General features: G+C 50.3%; 1 protein-coding gene across 2 annotated transcripts in view; it reads left to right on the top strand.

The window, feature by feature from the left end:
- The window catches only part of synpra (synaptoporin a), a 556,562-nt gene that overhangs the window by 333,870 nt on the left and 201,769 nt on the right, over positions 1-20,923 (top strand). The window contains exon 1 of one of the 2 annotated variants that reach the window (XM_072472345.1): positions 11,239-11,462. The exons of the other annotated variant lie outside the window; for it this stretch is intronic. Coding sequence (XP_072328446.1) covers positions 11,439-11,462 — 24 coding nt within the window. The 5' untranslated portion in view covers positions 11,239-11,438. Of the gene's footprint in view, positions 1-11,238; positions 11,463-20,923 lie in introns of those variants that run through there. 2 annotated transcript variants of the gene reach the window in all.

The following is a 20,923-nucleotide window of genomic DNA, read 5'->3' as shown; positions in this document are numbered from 1 at the left end:
CAATGCTGCCTGGGAGGCAATGGCAGCTGCAGTGAGTGAAGGCAGCATGACCAGGAGGATCGCCATCCAATGTAAGAAGAAGATAAACGACCTCCTGCAAGGGTAGTTACCACCTCTGTCATTGCATCAATCCTGCCTGCCACACTTTCATTCCCGAACAAACCCCCACCCCACCAAATCACTGGCTAACACCTCACACCATCCCAAATTCCGACCTCCAAGCTTGCTCCTCAGAACCCCTTGGTGCCCACCTACAACCGCTTCATGTCTAGGTGCAGTGCCCACACATGCCACCTACTGTAGGTCCCCTGACCCAACAAGCGTGTGGCTCACAATTTCCTCTCTTTGTCCCCGCAGGAGAAGACTAGTTTATATGCCGGCCTCTTGCTTCTTCTCCTCGTTGCTCTGTGCCATTGGAAGGCATGTGCCCATGATTGCTTTGCTTGCATCACCAGCCTCTTTTGTTTGCGCTTCCTGCCATAACGCTGTTTGATGCTTCTCTTTGTTTCTGTTTCTGGTTTGTTAGTGGGATGAGCTAGCTCTCCCAGTCTTCTCCTCTTTCTTCTCTTTGTTTTGAGAATGTGATAGCATAATTTCTTGCTTCTTTCTTGCTTCTGTGTTTATCAGTCTCTGACAAGTTAAATGTCAGCAAGAGCAAGGTGTTTTGGGTGAATGCGGCGGAGGCGGGGGCCAACTTGGAGGTGTTGCCGTTCAAGGTAACTCGGGAAAGGTTCAGGTATTTGGGGATTCAGGTGACGAGGGAATGGGCTACGATGCACAGGTGGAATTTGAGAACGTTGGTCAAGGAGATTGGAGGGGGATTTAAAGAGATCCTGACACTGGCAATGAGGGTGCAGGTGGTAAAGATGTATGTGCTGCTAAGGTTCCTGTTTGTTTTTCAGACCCTCCGATCTTTCTCCCTAAGGCTTTCTTCCGGAAGTTGGAGAGAGTGATCTCAGAGTTTATATGAGCAGGGAAGGTGCCGAGGGTAAAGAGTGCTCAGTTACAGAGGCAGAGACGGAAAGAGGGGTTGACATTCCCGAACCTGCTGCACCATTATTGGGCGGCCAATGTGGAGAAGATGAGGCGATGGTGGGGAGTGGCTCCGCCACCACTAGCTCCGAGGCGATGGTGGGGAGTGGTTCCGCCATCACTAGTTCCGAGGCGATGGTGGGGAGTGGCTCCGCCATCACTAGTTCCGGGGAAGTATATGGGGAGCCTAGTGGTACAGTCTACGGTCAGGATGTGGAATCAGCTGAGGAGACACTAAGTTGACACCACTGTCAGGAACCATAGGTTTAAGGCGGGGGAGATGGATGGGTTGTGTGGGAAGTGGAGGGAGATGGAGCTGCTGAGGGTGGCAGTCTTGTATTTGGAAGGGAAGTTTGCAGGTCTGGATGAGTGGCGGGAGTGATTTGAGTTGCCGAGGGGGAGTGAATTTAGATATATGCAGGTGAGGGACTTCGCGCGAAAGGAGTGGAGGGCGTTTCTCAGCTTACCGGAGTATACCTTATTGGATAACTGCTGCTCCCAGGTTAGTTGTAGGAGGGTAGGATTGGGGATATATACGGGTGATGAGGATCTAGAACAAATGGGAAGAGGAGTTATGGAGGGAAAATAAGCTAGGGACTGTGGTGTGAGGCGATGCATAGGGTGAATTCAACCTCTTCCTGCACGAGCATGAGTTTGATCCAGTTTAAGATGGCGCACAAGGTGTATATGACCCGGGCGAGGGTGAGTGGGTTCTTCCAAGGGTCGATGATTGCGGGTAGTGTGGATGGGGGCTGGCGAAGCATGTTTTGGGGTTGCTACAAGCTGTGTTTGGGACACTATCTAAGATTGTGGGGGTGGAGGTCAGGCCAGACCCAATGGTGGTGATCTTTAGGGCAGGAGAAGTGCCGGAGCTGTTAGAAGGGAAGGGGGCTGATATTGTGGCCTTCCCCTCTCTCTAATTACCCGGTGAGGGATCTTGCTAAATTGGAGGTTGGATATGCCACTGGGGGTGGCGGCCTCGCTGGGGGACTTGCCCGACTTTCTCCGGTTGGAAAATATTACATTTGAGTTGGGGGGGGGGGGTCAGCGGAGGGCTTTGAGTCATGGTGGGGGTTGTTCATGGCAATGTTTGAGGAACTGTTCATTGCGGGTGGGGGGTGGGGGGCGGGGGGGTGGGGGGGGGGAAATTGCACAAAGTGTGGACTGTGTGTTTGTGTAGGTTACTGTTTTTTATACATGTTTGGAATAAAGTACATTTAAAAAAATATATATATATTGTGGGGCCTACTGCGCATGGCGGTTTATCTGGACGATGTATTAATCACCGGAACATTTGACTAGGACCACCTACATAATCTGGACGAGGTACTCTGTCACTTTGCAGACTCTGCTGCTCACCTCCATAGGGTCAAATGCATTTTTCTTGCCCATGAGGTGACCTATCCAGGCTATTGTGTGGACCGGGAGGGCCTTCACCCGGTCAAAGCTGGATTCTCCGCAACCCCGCGCCGAAATCGCGTTCGGCAAGGGGGGGCGGAGAATCCCCGTTTACGCGAGAATCGTAGCTGGTGCCACTCCCCGGAGAATCGCTCACACGCAGATTACGCGGTGCGGCTGGGGTGCCGCTGATAGAGCCCCCCTGCGATTCTCCGGGCAAAACTGTCCGAGTACCCGACGGTGTAGTTCTAAACACATATTGGCCGTCGAGAACCTCGGGTTGCGGCTGCGGATTCAGCCTGCGGCCGCCCTGGTGGGGGGGAGGGGGGGGATCAAGTACCGGGGGGGCGCCATATGGGCGGTGGCGATCGGGCGTGTAATATGTAGTGGGGCGGGACTGAACGTTGGGACCTTCTTTCCTCATCCAGGCCCGGCAGCTGAGTCCGCCATCGCGACCGGCGCGGCCGTTTGAGGCGGGGGCCCGTATCCGCAGCTGAAGCTGCGAGAGGCACTCTGGGGTCCTGCCAGCCCATTCAAGGTAGGGGAATAGCTGCTAATATTTTTAAGGCATCTCCAGAGTAAAACGCCACATTACTACGCAGGCGTGGGGACAGAGCCCCATTTTTGGAGAAGTATGAGCCATTCGGCAGGCTCCTATACCGGAAGGAGCAACAGAACTCCGTTTGTTCCTGGGGCTCGTAAATTACTACGGCAAATTTATCCCGTGCCTGCCGACGATGTTGGCTCCCCTGCACAGTCTCTTCAAGAAGGATCAGGTTTGGCCATCGGGTCAGGCGCAGGAGGCTGCGTTCACTGAGGTGAAGAGGCAGCTCACTTCTTCTCAGCTGCTCACTCACTTCGACTCTGCAAAGCCGCTCTTGGTCACCTGTGACACCTCGCCATACGGCATCGAGGCGATATTGTCCCATCAGAAGAACGTTGGCAAGGAGCACCCAATCGCTTTAGCCTTGAAGTCGCTTTCTGCAGCTGAGCGCAACTATGCCCAACTGCAGTCTTTGCCATCAGAAAGTTCCATCAGTACGTCTACGGGCATCGATTGACAGTGCTGACCAATCACAAGCCATTACTGGTGTTGTTGAAGAAGGACAGAGCCAATCCTCCCATCACGCTGGTCAGGATTTAGTGATGTGCCCTCATAATAACAGCCGATGAACCCATGCTGGAACACCACCCTGGGACACAAATCGTGCCTTGAGTAGGTTCTTGCTCCAGCCAAGGCCGCTGACACCTCCCAGGCCTGATGAGGTCATCGCTACCATGCATTTCACGGGTACACTGCCGGTCATGGTGGCATAGTTACGTGCATGGACTCAGACCTACTACTGCTGTCCAAGGTTCGCCATTTCATCTTATATAGGGTCCCGCATCACAACCTTCTCACCGAACTCAAGGCTTTTACTATGAAAATCGCTGAGTTCAGCATTGAGAACAGTATCCTCCATTATGGGATGTGCGTGGTGGTACCACAAAAATGGTGTAGCGCACAAAGACTCCGTGAGACGAATAGAGTGAAGTCGATGAGGCTTTATTAAGCGTGTCTGTTCCCCCGCAGCTCGATAGTAGAATGGCCTGCGGGGGAGGACTCCGGCTTCTTATACTCCGCCTTCAGGGCGGAGCTAGAGGTCAACGGCCAACCAGGACCCGGGATCTGTCAGCCAATGACATTAGGGCTTCCAGTCCCACATGACCCCTAATACATACTACCACATTCACCCCTTGTCAAAAATGAACCCGGCGGGGTGATGCTTCGCATGGTGGTAAGGGTTTACAGGGCTGGTCCTGGGAGGAAAACATTCATATGGCAATACAGTATGTACAATTTTGTCCTGTTTCAACTATTTACAGAAGGTGTCGGGAGAAAAGCAAAATGTTCTTGTGAAAAGTCCATATATTGATTTAGATCGACGCCACGAGTCGGTCGGGCGGTCTGGTCGTCCATGTCGATTGCCTCGGCCCCGGTGGTGGTGGTGGTGCTTGTACCGGTGTTGTCGTCTCCGGGAGCCTTACGGTTTCAGCATGGGCTTTATTCTTGGTCGGGCCTGAGGGGAGGAGAACCGATCCTCCTGGGAAGGGGGCGGTCGCGGGGTGCGGCGGTGGCAGGAAGTGGGGGGGTTGGGTGAATGGTGTCGGGGGGGTGTGTGTGTTGCCGGCGGGCGCCAGATCCCGCAGAGAGACCGTGTCCTGTCGGTCGTCGGGGTACTCCACGTAAGCGTACTGCGGGTTCGCGTGGAGGAGGTGAACCCTTTCGACCAACGGGTCCGCCTTGTGTGCCCGCACATGCTTTCGGAGCAAGATGGGTCCTGGGGCCGCCAGCCAGGTCGGCAGCGACGTTCCAGAGGAGGACCTCCTAGGGAAGACAAGGAGACGCTCATGAGGCGTTTGATTAGTGCTCGTACAGAATAGCGACCGGATGGAGTGGAGAGCGTCCGGGAGGACCTCCTGCCACCGTGAAACTGGGAGGTCCCTGGACCGTAGGACCAGTAGGACGGTCTTCCAGACCGTGCCGTTCTCCCTCTCTACTTGCCCGTTCCCCCGGGGGTTGTAGCTGGTCGTCCTGCTTGAGGCTATGCCCTTGCTGAGCAGGAACTGGCGCAGCTCGTCACTCATGAAAGAGGACCCCCTGTCGCTGTGGACGTATGCGGGGCAACCGAACAGTGTGAAGATGGTGTTCAGGGCTTTAATGACTGTGGCCGCGGTCATGTCAGAGCAGGGAATGGCGAATGGGAAGCGGGAGTATTCATCCACCACATTAAGGAAGTATGTGTTGCGGTCGGTGGAGGGGAGGGGCCCTTTGAAATCCAGACTAAGGCGTTCAAAGGGGCGGGAAGCCTTAATCAGGTGCGCACCATCCGGCCTGAAAAAATGCGGTTTGCATTCCGCGCAGATGTGGCAGTCCCTTGTGACTGTACGGACCTCCTCTAAAGAGTATGGGAGGTTGCGGGACTTGATAAAGTGGAAAAACCGAGTGACCCCCGGGTGGCAGAGGTCCTCGTGGAGGGTTTGGAGGCGGTTAATTTGTGCGTTGGCACATGTGCCGCGGGATAGGGCATCGGACGGCTCGTTCAGTTTTCCGGGACAAAACAAGATCTCGTAGTTGAAGGTGGAGAGCTCGATCCTCCACCTTAAGATCTTGTCGTTTTTGATTTTGCCCCGCTGTGCATTATCGAACATGAAGGCTACCGACCGTTGGTCGGTGAGGAGAGTGAATCTCCTGCCGGCCAGGTAATGCCTCCAATGTCGCACAGCTTCCACTATGGCTTGGGCTTCCTTTTCCACTGAGGAGTGGCGGATTTCTGAAGCGTGGAGGGTTCGGGAGATAAAGGCCACGGGTCTGCCCGCTTGGTTAAGGGTGGCCGCTAGAGCTACGTCGGAGGCGTCGCTCTCAACCTGGAAGGGAAGGGACTCGTCGATGGCGCGCATCGTGGCCTTTGCGATATCCGCTTTGATGCGGCTGAAGGCCTGGCAAGCCTCTGTCGACAGAGGGAAGGTCGTGGTCTGTATTAGGGGGCGGGCCTTGTCTGCGTACTGGGGGACCCACTGGGCGTAGTATGAAAAAAACCCCAGGCAGCGTTTCAGGGCTTTTGAGCAGTGCGGGAGGGGAAATTCCATGGGGGCGCGCATACGTTCGGGGTCGGGGCCTATTATCCCATTGCGCACTACGTAGCCCAGAATGGCTAGCCGGTTGGTGCTAAAAACGCACTTGTCCTCGTTGTACGTGAGGTTCAAGGCTTTGGCGGTCTGGAGGAATTTTTGGAGGTTGGCGTCGTGGTCCTGCTGGTCGTGGCCGCAGATGGTTACATTGTCGAGATACGGGAACATGGCCCGCAACCCATGTTGATCAACCATTCGGTCCATCTCCCGTTGGAAGACCGAGACCCCGTTTGTGACGCCAAATGGGACCCTTAGGAAATGGTATAATCGCCCATCTGCCTCGAAGGCTGTGTACTTGCGGTCACTTGGGCGGATGGGGAGCTGATGGTAGGCGGACTTGAGGTCCACGGTGGAGAAGACTTTATATTGGGCAATCCGATTGACCATGTCGGATATGCGGGGGAGAGGGTACGCGTCTAGTTGTGAGTACCTGTTGATGGTCTGGCTATAGTCTATGACCATCCTTTGTTTCTCCCCTGTCTTCACTACTACCACCTGTGCTCTCCAGGGACTATTGCTGGCCTGGATTATGCCTTCCTTTAGTAGCCGCTGGACTTCGGACCGAATGAAGGTCCGGTCCTGGGCGCTGTACCGTCTGCTCCTAGTGGCGACGGGTTTGCAATCCGGGGTGAGGTTCGCAAACAAGGACGGGGGTTGCACCTTGAGGGTAGCGAGGCCGCAGATAGTGAGTGGGGGTATTGGGCCGCCGAATTTGAACGTAAGGCTCTGTAGATTGCACTGGAAATCTAATCCCAGTAATGTGGGGGCGCAGAGTTGGGGAAGGACGTGTAGTTTGTAGTTTTTGAACTCTCTCCCCTGCACCGTTAGGGTAACTATGCAGAAACCTTGGATCTGTACGGAGTGGGATCCTGCAGCTAGGGAAATCTTTTGTGCACTGGGATAGGTGGTCAAGGAACAGCGTCTTACCGTGTCGGGGTGGATAAAGCTCTCCGTGCTCCCGGAGTCGACTAGGCATGGTGTCTCGTGCCCGTTTATTAGCACCGTTGTCGTCGTCGTCTGGAGTGTCCGGGGTCGAGCTTGATCGAGCGTAATTGAAGCGAGACGTGGTTGTAGTAGTGGAGCATCTTCCTCGAACCCCGTGGAGCCGTCGACACTGGGGTCCGTTGTTGCCGTCCAAGATGGCGTCGGGGATGAACAAAATGGCTACCCCCATACATCGCACATGGCTGGGGGGTCACAAGATGGCGGCGGGGGTGGACAAAATGGCCGCCCCACGCGTCGTACAGGTCTGGGGTGGTCCAAGATGGCGGTGCCCTTCCTCCCTTCGTGGTGGCCAGGACCCAAAATGGCGGCGTCTGCGGGTCGCACATGGGGCGCTGTGGGGGTTGGGGAGCGTTAGGACCGCGCGGGGCTCCCTTATCCCTGGGGACAGCGGTGGTCGGGACCCAAATTGGTAGCGGCGGCGGGTCATACGTGGGGACGGGGGGGGGGGGGGTTGGGGAGCGTAAGCGGCGTGCAGGTCCCCCTGTTCTCCCGGGACCGCGGTGGTCGGGACCCAGAGCGGCTGCGCCTGCGGGCCGTACATGGGGCGCTGGGGGGGTTGGGGAGCGTAAGCGGCTTGCAGGGCTCCCTGGTCTCCCGGGACAGCGGCGACCTCGCGGGACCGGCACACAACCGCGAAATGGCCCTTTTTCCCGCAGGTCTTGCAGATTGCTGCGCGGGCCGGGCAGCGCTGCCGGGGGTGTTTCGCCTGGCCGCAGAAATAGCAGCGGGCGCCCCCGGTGCGACTTGGCGTTTGGACCGCGCAAGCCTGTGGGGTGTCCGGGGGGGTGGTGGGTTTGTCGCGACGGGTACGTACGGAGCCCAATGGGCCACCGCGCGGTCAGGGCCGTAGGCGCGGGTATTATGCGCGGCCACGTCTAGGGAGGCTGCGAGGGCCCGTGCCTCTGAGAGTCCTAGCGACTCTTTTTCTAGAAGTCTTTGGCGGATTTGGGAGGAATTCATACCTGCCACAAAAGCATCGCGCATTAACATGTCCGTGTGTTCATTTGCGTTCACCGAAGGGCAGCTGCAGGCTCGTCCCAAAATCAGCAGCGCGGCGTAGAATTCGTCCATCAATTCTCCGTGACTTTGCCGTCTCGTCGCGAGCTGGTAACGAGCGTAGATTTGGTTAACTGGGCGGACATAGAGACTTTTCAGTGCTGCGAACGCCGTCTGGAAATCCTCCGCGTCTTCGATGAGGGAGAAAATCTCCGTGCTTAACCTCGAGTGCAGGACCTGTAGTTTTTGGTCTTCTGTGACCCGGCCGGTGGCCGTTCTGAGGTAGGCCTCGAAACAAGTCTGCCAGTGCTTGAAGGCTGCTGCCACGTTCACTGCGTGGGGGCTGATCCTCAGGCATTCCGGGATGATCCTGAGCTCCATAGTCCTTTTTAGGCACGCTTAATAAATTGTAGCGCACAAAGACTCCGTGAGACGAATAGAGTGAAGTCGATGAGGCTTTATTAAGCGTGTCTGTTCTCCCGCAGCTCGATAGTAGAATGGCCTGCGGGGGAGAACTCCGGCTTCTTATACTCCGCCTTCAGGGCGGAGCTAGAGGTCAACGGCCAACCAGGACCCGGGATCTGTCAGCCAATGACATTAGGGCTTCCAGTCCCACATGACCCCTAATACATACTACCACAAAAGGCAAGGCCTCCTCCTGGCTGACCTCCACAATGGGCACCCCAGCATGTCAAAAATGACGAGACTTGCCCGTAGTTAGGTGTGATGGCCAGGCTTGCACGCGGAGATCGAGCGACTCGTCCAATACTGGAGAATATGCCTGGAACAGCAGAAACTCCCTCCAGCATCATCTCTAGGAGTAGCCGGGCCACCCATCTTTGGCAGGCATGCCCCGCTTTGACAGTTCGCACTGGGCGACACAGTCCACAGCCACCATTTTGGAGACCGTGTGAAATGGGTCCAGGGCACTATCGTTCGGAAACCGTGCCGATATCGTGTAGGTTTGCGTGTGCTGGGAATCAAACAGGCACCTTGACCATCTCTGCAGCAGTAGCTCCGTATTAAGCAATGCGTTTTACAGGTCCCGGCATGGCCCCTGGACACCCCGCCGCCATCGCCGTTGCTTCAGACACCATCTCACAAGAACGTCGACCCCAATGATTCAGACTTTGAGAAAGAGGTCGCCCCCTGCAGATTTTGGCAGCCCTTTTCAGGGGTCCACTCGAAGTGGCTGGTCATCTACCGGAAGCCGTCGATGGCTTCTCAGGAGACGGCCGAGAAGCTTCGGCTCTCGTTCAGTATCCACGACATTCCAGAGGTCTTGATTTCTGATAACGAGAAGCCTTTTACCAACACAGAATTTAGGACTTTGATGAGGACAAATGGAGTAGACCACGTCCGCACCGCACCATATCAGCCCGCGTCCAATGGTTTGGCTCAGTGGGCAGTCCAGACATTCAAACATGGGATAAGTAAGCAGACCACAGGGTCCCTCGACATGCATTTGCCGTATTTTCTCTTCTGCTACCGCACCACACCGGCGTGGCACCGGTGGAGCTCATTATAGGTTGTTGACTTTGGTCTTACCACTGCCCAATATAGGCGGGAAGGCACGCTGCAGACAGGAACATCTGGAGCATGGCCCTGGTGGGCATGCCCTGTCCCAACGGTTCACAGCGGGTGATGCAGTCCATGTACAAAACTTTGGAAACAGTTCAAAATGTGACCTGGCCACTACTGTTCAGCAGACCAGGTCAGTATCAACCAGGTTTGTGTGCAGGACTGTGAATTGAACAGGTACCTTGACCACCTCTGCAGCAGAGGCTCCATATTAAGCAATGCCCTTTTAGAAGGCCCAGCGTGACCCCCAGACATCCCACCGCTGCCTCAGATGCCAATCCACGAGAATCTTGACTTTGAGATGTCAGATGCCAATGATTCAGACTCCAAGATGGAGGTGTCACCACCGATGTTGCCAGGAACGCGTCTCCAGACGACCCACCAGCGGGGCTGGTATCACCAAAATGCTCGACGAGAAAACGTTGGTCTCTTGACTGGTATATGTGCCTGACCCTACCCGACGATTCCTGAGCAGCAGCTACAGGGTAAGCGGTTCAGGGTTCCTCCTCTGCACCTACCTATGGCGGGCGTATTTTCGGACTTGGAGGAGGACTGTTGTAACCTACACGAGACCCAGGGGGCTGGGCCAATTAGGGTCCCCATTAATTTCATGGTGTACAAGCTTCCCCCTGAGGGTCAGAGCTCCCTCATCAGGGGGGGAGCAAATCAAGACATAAAAACCCCGGCCTGAGTGTGGGCTGGGGGCGAGTAGTCCTTCTGTCACCCAGTCTTCATTCTACGTTAATAAACCTTTTGTTTTCTTGCGCTCCTGTTTGGCCACTTCCTTGAACTCAACGGTGACCTAATGCATTTGTAGAGCTGGCTTTATTAAATTGATGATGTTTTTCTATTAGTTTTGTTGTTCATTGTGCACTGGCGACATCGATGGATGGCATCATCAACTTTTCAATATGCAGTTGTTTTGCATCTGTGTTGAATTCAGCATTAAATAATTATGAGATAATTATTACAATTGAAAATTCAGTTGTCACTGACAAGAAATAACTATATATACCGTTGTTGAAAGCTAGTGTACAGTTAACCTTAATTAATTAAAGACCCTTAAATCCTAGCATTACACGCACGCTATAATGTACACGTATAAAGTATTTGGTATCGACATACATGTCTGATAGAATCTCTAAGTAGCGCAGCGTTTCCTGTCTATTTGATGTACTCTGTTCTTTGTCTCTATTCTGTAACATTTTTTAAACAGCAGTAACCTCTTTGACAACCCTACAGTATAACATTGTGCAGCGAGGCATTCAGACATGAACGCAAATATTTTAAGTAGAATTAATTATTTTCTGGCTGGGTCTTCAACATAAAATGAAACATTATCTACTGTTACTGTTGAATAAAGTGCACCAAATTTCCTTTTGCCTTGATGCAAGAAAACTTCCTCGCTGAATTGAGTACGTTCCTGCGTTTGATCAACTTTATAAGCTGCCTTGAGCTTTGTGGTTTCTGAAAAGTCTGCCCATTTTTTTGCAGACACAGATTCCTCCAGTAAGATTGCAGCGTTTCTTCTGTAGTGTGCATGTTCTGCCCTCAACAAATACAACTGAGGCAGCTGCCTGATTTGGTATAATACCTTTCTTTGTCTCACGTTGATTTTTTTTTTGCTCCACATATATTCCTAAAGTGGATCCAAGAGCAACTGTCCAGCGGAAAGATTTTGAAACCATTAATTTTAGTATGTGCCAGACCCTGTTTGTTTGTGGCGTGAAATTGGATTATAATTTTTTCTGTAAATGTGTATGGTGATATTTGCTCCGGTAAGTAAAAACCAAATCCTTTAACATCCGAATAAAATGTCAGCAATGTGGGTTTGATGAAATATTCTGTAGTCCATTAGAGAAACAATGCTATATGAGTATTCTTGTATCGAAACAAATAATTGGTACTGTAGTTATTATGGTACTTTTATTCTTTTCTCTTTTTACTTTTGTAAATGCTTCTGCACCTCCTTACCAGCTACTTCTGTTCTCTATGTTTCATTATTAAATTAATGATTGTTAATTCTTAACTGAGACGTAAAAATATAGACTATATATTGTTTCACTAAGCATGTTATTTTGCCTCTTTGCTCATAGTGAGCTTTGCTGTGCAGAGATTCTTGCTAGGCAGAGGGAAACATAGAATCCCTTGCGGTTGAGTATCTAAAAAACTATAAAGGAAAATAAATACATGGATTTTTCCCTCCGATTCAATGGTTTACCAATAGTTAATCATTTTAGAAGCCCACTCGATCTTTTTCTAAGTGCATTTTAATTTATGGATGAAACAGTGACATAGCTTGCAAATATATCTAGATGGCGTTACATTGCCAGAATGAGGGATATTTGCAATTACAAGACAGAGTACAGCTTTATGTGCTGACTTTCGGCAGCGAACGGTGTACACTCTGTGTGAACAAGACAGAAGTGAAAATTAAGTATTAGAACCTGTTGCAATCTGCGTTTGTGCATATTTATTGAATCCATTGGACGTGGTTTACATAAAGCTGTACAGTTTGGAACTAGTTTGCCACAGAGAGCAATAAGGAAGGAAAGGAAAAGCACAGTAATTTTCTTAATATAAGAATAATAAAAATATCTGCTTTCAATCAGTTTTATTTTGAACTTGAGCTTTAAGGTTGTATTATTGGAAGGGGTGGCTTTATAAGCAATCTTGTGACTGAAATGCAGGCTTTCCAGCCTAACAGAAGGTGTCAGTTCTTTAACAGAGGCTGCTCTGTGTGTTTTGGAGCGCACTTAGCAAGGTTTTTGGGTGATAAATGAAATACACCACAGAAATGATCATTTACCATAAATATTGTATCTTGGATGCATTGACTGAGAAATAGTGAATTAGGAATGCTCTTCAAAAGAATTTGGAAAGAGTTCCTTAAAATTATTCTTTATTGGACACCTATTCTTCTCAATTAAGCTACCTGGAAGATTGGCTCATTCTTTTTAGATAATCTGGCCTACACACCAAGGGTAATTTGGCTATTCCATGGTGTTGGCATAACCTTAGAGGCAGCATATAGAAATAATGCACTTACCAGCATTGGTAGCACTCGAGTGAATGTTGAGCATTGTTTTGCTGTTTGCTTTAATTTCTACTTCACATTAGCAATTTCATAAAATGATAACTAAAACATTATTGCAGTGTTTAGTGTTTTACCGCAATGCACTGCAATGCCAATCCACTTGTGTTTTTGGAACTGAATAGTGGCTTACATCCTTAAGTACATTTTTAAAATCATGTTTGGGGAAATATGAAGGAGCATGTTAAATTTCCTGGATTGATTGTGCATACTTGGATAGTACACTTTGAAGATTATGCTAATCTGCCATCAGAGGAGGAGATAGTCAGATGCTGGAATGTTTTAGGTCATCCCTAATTTTATTTAAGGTGATGCTGAATTGTGCTGATAATCGTATGGAACATAAGATGAGTTAGTGTTCTTTGCCCTGTCTTCCCCCTAATATCAGTGGCACGAGGAAATAAGTATTGCACCAATGAAGCTTGGTGTTTCTCCAGTTTATGTTGGAAGCCCTACCGGTAACATTCCAATCTGAAAAGATGACTTGCTGACATCATTCTTTCCCCTTTTTTCTGTACCTGATTTTACAATGACATTCAATGGCATTACCATCTCTGAATCTCCCACTCAAAACATCCTAGGGGTTTCCATTGACCAGAAACTGAACTGGACTAGCCATATAAATACTGTGGCTACAAGAGTCGGTCAGAGGCTAGGGAACCTGAAGCGAGTAACTCGCCTCCTGACTCCCCAAAGCCTGTACGCCATCAACAAGGCACAAGTCAGGGCGGCACGGTAGCACAGTGGTTAGCACTGTTGCTTCACAGCGGCAGGGTCCCAGGTTCGATGCCCATTTGGGTCACAGTCTCTGAGGAGTCTGCACGTTCTCCCCGGGTTTGCGTGGGTTTACTCTGGGTGCTCCGGTTTCCTCCCACAAGTCCAGAAAGACGTACTTATTAAGTGAATTGGACATTCAGAGTTCTCCCTCTGTGTACCCGAACAGGCGCCGGAGTGTGGTGATGAGGGGCTTTTCATTGCAGTGTTAATGTAAGCCTACTTGTGACAATAATAAAGATTAAAAGATTATGATTAAGATTGTGATTGAATACTCTCCACTTGCCTGGATGAGCACAGTTCCAACAACGTTTGTAGCTCAACACCATCCAGGACAAAGCAGCCTATTATTTTGATCCCCCTTCCACAAACATTTAATCCCTCCATCACCAATGAACAGTGGCCACTGCGTGTACCATCCACAAGATGTACGGCAGCAACTCACCGAGGCTCCTTAGGCAGCACCTTCCAAACCCACAACCACTAACATTTAGAAGGACAAGAGCAGCAGATTCTTGGGAAACCCACCACCTGGAGGTTCCCCTCCAAGTCACTCTCTATCCTGACTTGGAAATATATTGCCGTTCCTTCATTGTCGCTGGGTCAAAATCATGGAATTCCCTTCCCAATAGCACTGTGGAAGGGTATCAAAGGATATAGGGGGAAATCGGGATTAGGCGATTGCGTTTGATGATCCGCCATGATCATAATGACTGGCGAAGTAGGTTCAAAGGACCAAATGGCCTCCTTCTGCTCCTATTTTCTATGTTTCTATGTACCGACACCTCGGGGACTGTAGCTTTTCAGGAAGACAGCTCACCAGCACCTTCTAAAGGACAACTAGGGATGTGCATTAAATGCTGGCCTAGCCAGCACCACCCATATCCTGTAAATGAATAAAATAAAATTGGGCAGGATTTTTCGGGTGTGGGGTTTCCCATCTTACCATCTGTTGATGGGGAATGAATCCTCGCTGATCTCAGCACTCCCACAATGAGGAGCGTTAATTGTCTGAACATGGGACTTCTGACCTTCACTCAGGTGGAAGTCTCACCTCGGAGAGCTGCCGGCCAATCAGATAGTCCACGCAGCACTAATGGCAGCAGTAGCCAGGACCAGGACGAGAAATAGTCCTCCAATTCAAAGTCCCAGAGGTCAGGATCAGGGGTTGGTGAGAGGGGTGTTCTCACAGGAAGGTGTGGCCAGAAGGCGGGTAGGATGGGAAGAGGGGCGGAGCCTTGTTGGACAGGCCGTGGTGGAGGGAGCATCCACAAAGGGGAAGACCTTGGGGTTGCCCGATGTCAAAAGAGGGTCCTTGAGGGAAGTACCCGCCCACTTGCTGCCAGAGGTCAGATCAGGGTGACCTGCTGGACATCACCTCTGCTCCTGAACTCCTCCTGAATTTCCAGGCTGGAAATAGAATAGCCCTTATCTGGCCAATAAGTGGCCAAGACCTCAAATAGGGCGAGGACTGGTGAGCCACCCAAAGCCTCGTCCAACCTCCATGCAGTAGCAGAGCAGCCACCTGGGAAATTATTATGGATCCCCCCCACCTGCAAACTGTCATTTTAAACTTCCAGTTTTTAGACTTTTCTTATCTCAGAGAACTTTTCAATTTGATTGGTTGCCTGATCTCACATACCATATACCCCGACAGCGAATCAGAGTTTCAGCATCAACAAGTTGCAACACAAAGCCTCTCAAAAGGTTTGTGAGCAAAGTGAATGGGTTGCTTTATCATTCATCACAAAACCTTGGACCAATACAATGAGATTCCAAAGTTAAGGGCGGCACAGTGGCACAGTGGCTAGCACTGCTGACTCGCAGCGCCAGGGACCCAGGTTCAATTCCAACCTCGGGTGACTGTCTGTGTGGAGTTTATACATTCTCCCCGTGTCTGCGTGGATTTCTTCCGGGTGCTCCAGTTTCCTCCCACAGTCCAAAGATGTACAGGTGAGGCGGATTGGCCATGCTAAATTGCCCCTTAGTGTCCAAAGGTTAAGTGGGCTTACGGGGATAGGGTAGGGGATTGGGCCTAGATAGTGTGCTCATTTGGAGGATCGGTGCAGACTAGATGGGCCGAATAGTCTCCTCCTGCACTATGGCAATTCTATGACTGTGGCAAGTCAATATATGAGAATATACGTCACAGCACTCAGATGAAATAACCAAATCCAGATATCATATGATTTGGCTAATGTAGAGAGATTCACACAGGACAAAATTTTGATTACAATATTGTCTGCTCTGTGTATGTACTGCACCATTTTGTTTCTTAGATCAAAGAATTACATACTTTCATGTTGGTAGTTTTCTATTGCAAGGAGATAATTGTCCAGAAAATTAGCATGACCATCAAGACTTAATCTATATTTCAAATATACAAAATTGACAGGCAGGCAAAGCCCAGCTGGTCCAACTCGAAAAGCGGCTTTTTTAATTGTTCAATGCCACTTCCAGAAGCCTGAGAATATCCGTCCACAGACAGACAATGCAGTAAATGAAGGTGAAATTAATCCTCTTACTCTTTCTTACTTTAGGATGTCTGCTTGTTAGGAAAATGCAACAGGAGATATTTGCCTACTAATTTTCCAGCTTCGATTTTATAAACCAATGCCTTTGGCACACATCAGTTCCTTTATTACAATGGGCTGCTTGTTGTCCTAGTTATGCTGCACATTAACGATGTTTAAATCACCAGATAATCATACATCATTTAAGCCACACCACTTCATTTCTAAGCAACGCAATTAATGTACTTTACGCAATTAATGTACTTTACTTTTAAAAGTTTAAAGACCCCAAGTCAGAGGGCTATTTCTTTTCTCAGCTGACAATTTTAGCTGCTCATCCATTGAATGGGGTGGTTTATGGTAGGGAATAGGGCTTGACATTTCGAGGATGGGAGTTCCGCGCTCGGAGGAGGAGGTACGGTCTCTGAGACTCTGTGGAGTTTTAACATCTTGGCAAGTGTTTTTTTTTTTCATTCAGCTGATTCCCTGCCTAGAAGCCAGTCTGATTGAAGGCTTGACTCCCTTTCAGATGGGGCATACTGTGGAAGCGAGTGAAACCCAGAAACAGGAAAGTTTCTTGTTGTTCAGAGTAGAGACTTAAAAGGGCCATGAGGATAATAATCTTTATTGTCACAGGTAGGTAGGTATACATTAACACTGCAATCAAGTTACTGTGAAAAGCCCCTAGTCGCCACATTCCGGCGCCTGTTCAGGTACACAGAGGGAGAATTCAGAATGTCCAAATTACCTAATAGCACGTCTTTCGGGACTTGTGGGAGGAAACCGGAGCACCCGGAGGATACCCACGCAGGCACGGAGAGAACGTGCAGACTCCGCACAGCCGGGAATCGAACCTGGGACCCTGACGCTGTGAAGCCATAGTGCTAACCACTGCGCTGCCGTACTGATAGTTGGGTATATGATCATGTGTGCCATAGAGGTATTGGAGGTAGAAATTGGACTGAGATATGGAGGATCAGATAAGAAATGGGAGTGCCAGAGAGAGATCAGAGCGAGAGAGATGGGAGTCAGGAGGAGAGTTGTGACGATGGGGAGGAGGAGTAAGGGAGGAATCACAGGGGTGTCCAATTGTCGGGGAGGTTTTAAGGTTTTCTTGGAGGGTTGGCAAAAAGCACTCCTCTTGGTCCGCAGGCTGTACTGAAGAAGCATTTAGACAGGAATTCTCGGGTCGTTGGGATTCTCTGTTCCCGCTGGCAGGGCACCCCGGCCTGCAGTTCCTGATGGTGTGAGTGGCTTCAGTGGGAAATCCCATTGACAAGTGGCAGGAACAGAGAATGAACAGCGTGCCGCTGAGAAACACATGGCTGGGGATCGGAGAATGCAGCTCTTAGCTATTCTACTTCCTTTAAAACCAGGGGCGGGATTCTCCGACCCCCCGCCGGGTCAGAGAATCGCCGTGTACTGGCGTGAATCCCGCCCCCGCCGGTCTCCATCACCGGAGATTCGGCGGGGGTGGGAACCGAGCCGTGCCGGTTGGCGGGCCCCCCCCCCGGCGATTCTCTGGCCTGGACGGGCCGAAGTCCTGCTGCTGGAATGCCTGTCCCGCCGGCGTGGATTAAACCACCTCTCTTACCGGCGGGACAAGGCAGCGCGGGCGGGCTCTGGGGTCCTGGGGGGGGGGCGCGTGGGGTGATCTGGCCCCGGGGGATGCCCCCACGGTGGCCTGGCCCACGATTGGGGCACTCTTTTCCTTTCGCCTTCACCATGGTCTCCACCATGGCGGAGGCAGAAGAGACCCCCTCCACTGCGCATGCGCGGGGATGCCGTGAGCGGCCGCTGACGCTCCCGCGCATGTGCCGCCCGGCAATGTCATTTCCCGCCAGCTGGCGGGGCGCCAAAGGCCTTTCCCGCCAGCTGGCGGGGCGGAAATCAGTCCGGCGTGGGCCTAGCTCCTCAAGGTGAGGGCTCGACCCCTCAAGATGTGGAGGATTACGCACCTTTGGGGCGGCGCGATGCCGGACTGATTTGCGCCAATTTTGGCGCCAGTCGGCGGACATCGCGCCGATTACGGAGAATTTCGCCCCAGATGTGGGCAGATTTGAAGCGATTTGGGTTCGAGCTCTTTTATGTTTTACCTTCCCATCCAGCTCAAACACACATGAATTTTGGGGTCAAAATGATCCCATTCGTTTCTAATTCCTTGGCTTGCAATACTTCAGCACTTCTCCAAATGGTCATTCTTCATTTGTGGGACTATACAATGGTCCTTAAATTATACATGGGAATAGTAGATTACATCCATTAAACTGTTAAATTGTTTAAAATAACGGGTTTAAAACACTTCCTAAAATGTTGAATGGCGAAATTTGAGTTGGCACATTAGTGTTCTGCAGTGTAATTTCAAGGCCAATGAGCAATGAGAAGTTATTCAACTTCTGGTGAGGTCCACAAAGGTATACTGCGATGTATACTGCGATACCAAGTTCACTGAAGACAATGAGGAGCAGGAAACCTGACTGATATTTACTCTTTCTCGTCAGCAAGCACCAGTACCATTTGCAATCCCTGTAAATCCTCACAACTGAAATTGACTAAATATCCCATCAGTTTCTTTTACTCCTTCGAAACTTCTCAGGCCAGTAAACGGAGATCAATGAAGGTGTTGACATATAAAAGCAAAAAACGGCGGATGCTGTAAATGTGAAATAAAACCAGAAAATGCCAGAAACAGTTGGCATATGTGGAATTAGAAACAAAGATAACATTTCAGGTGGGTGACCTAGCATCAGAACTGTGCTGATGAAAGATCATTGACCTAAAACGTTAACTCTGTTCTGTCTCTACAGGTGCGGCAAGACCTGCTCAGTGTATCCAGCATTTCTGTCTTTGTTGAAGTATCGTGCTTGAGATTTCACCTTCTCTGATTGAACAGTGCGAGTGGGCAACCTAACAATGATTTTCTACTTCTATTGTCAAAGAGGTCAAAACAAATGTAATGTCATTGACCAAAGCCCATTCACCTTCATTAGGAGTTATTTTGTATCCCAGTTTTTCAGACCATTGGGTGTATTCCCAAAGAACTGGAGGATCTCTCCCCAACCCCCGAGGCAATCAATTAAAATTCGGCCAGGAGCTCACTCTACGGTACTTACCTTTTCTAAGAGGTTACCTCTGACCCAGCCAGAAATAAATCTAGTTCTTGCTCGAAGGAATTCAGCAAATAGATATCCACAGCAGGGGCTGATAGCCTGTTCCTTCTTTGGGAAAGTAATCATCTCCTGATATCTAACCTCGATCTGACCTTATATAACTTAAAATTGTGATCCCTGATCCTCCCTAACCTATTTACTCGGAAGAGGAAGAGGACTATAGTCTATTCTCTTGATCATCTTATAAACCTCAATAAGAGACAATAGACTTATGACTTAACTAACAATTTTGTCAGCTCAAGCTTTGTGTAACGTTCATTCTTTTGTAACTTATTTTAGTTGAACTTGGAAATGAAACAAAAACTTAACTACTAGTAGGAAATTAACTGTCTTGCTGGATGGGATACTTTTGACAATGCCTTAACTCGCATATTGAGATGTGAAAAAAAGTAACTACTTCCCCTCGTGTATACATTTTTTTCCTTTTCCTATTCTGTTATTTTGTTACTTTGACTTTGATTTTATTCTATGTCAGATAAACTACCCTTTTGAGCATGTTTATTCTTTTTCAAAAGTTTTACATTTATTTTTCTAGCCTTTGCCTCCTCGTGATTTTTTAAAAACTATGAAATCTGGAGGGGGTGGAGAATTGCACAATAATTCTGCTTTAAATTGGTAGTGTCATCATACACGGGATTATGGCCGAACAACTCAAACTTGCTAGCATGTACGTTAATGTGGTGAATGTATAATTACTGATAATTCACCACTGCACTGTATTGTGTTATGTTATTAACCCTGTGGGCTCCACCTATGGGCCATTGTGTGGCATCACCCACAGAGGGATATGTTGGGGCATGTACGCGTTCCGCCCATGGCTCCACCCCTTTAGAGGAAGTATAAGAGCAGCTGACCTGCGGGGCCGCCTTCAGTATTGTACCGGTCGCAGGCAGGCACAGTTCTAAGCTGATTAAAACCACGGTTTATTCGTCCACGTGTCTTCGAGTGAATTGATGGTCGCATCAATTTAATCAGCTTAAAATACTACTCTGGAATCAGCCCTCAAACCTGACAGACTGGAACTCGATCCACAGGCCGCGGAGGCGAAATACATTTTTTCACATTGGCTTTGATGCTTCAAGGCCTATCTTGCCACGCTATCTACGCCATCCGTTACTGACGAACAGAAGCTGAGCCTCCTCCACGCACGGGTGAGCCATCGCATTTCTGTCCAGCTCGACGAAGCCGCTTCCTATACAGAGGCCCTCGCACTACTCGAACGCCTCTACGTGCGGCCTGTGAACGAGGTCCACGTGCGACACGTCTTGACCACTCACCGCCAGCGCCCCGGGGAGTCGCTAGATGATTACCTATGCGACCTCAAAGCCCTCGCGCGCAACTGTGGCTACCAGGCCATTACGGCCACTCAGCACACGGAGCTCGCCGTCCGAGACAGTTACGTGGCGGGGGTCCGATCAAACTATGAAACAGCGCCTGCTAGAAAAAGGGGCCCAGGACTAGGACTACACGGTAAAACCGGCTACCTCGCTGGAGGTCGCTTTTCAGAGGCTTACCGCATTCCCGGCCAACCACGCGACCCCCTCGTGGGCCCCCGACCAGAGACTACCCCAGGCCTGTGCCGCGCGGCTGCCCGCCCATCATGGGGGGCAACCCTGCTATTTCTGTGGCCAGTCTCAACACCCCCGACAGCACTGCCCGGCCCACAATGCGAACTGCAGCAGCTGCGG

Source organism: Scyliorhinus torazame, chromosome 13, assembly GCF_047496885.1.
Source record: "Scyliorhinus torazame isolate Kashiwa2021f chromosome 13, sScyTor2.1, whole genome shotgun sequence".
Lineage (NCBI taxonomy): Eukaryota > Metazoa > Chordata > Chondrichthyes > Carcharhiniformes > Scyliorhinidae > Scyliorhinus > Scyliorhinus torazame.
This window is presented reverse-complemented; position numbering and strand designations above follow the sequence as displayed.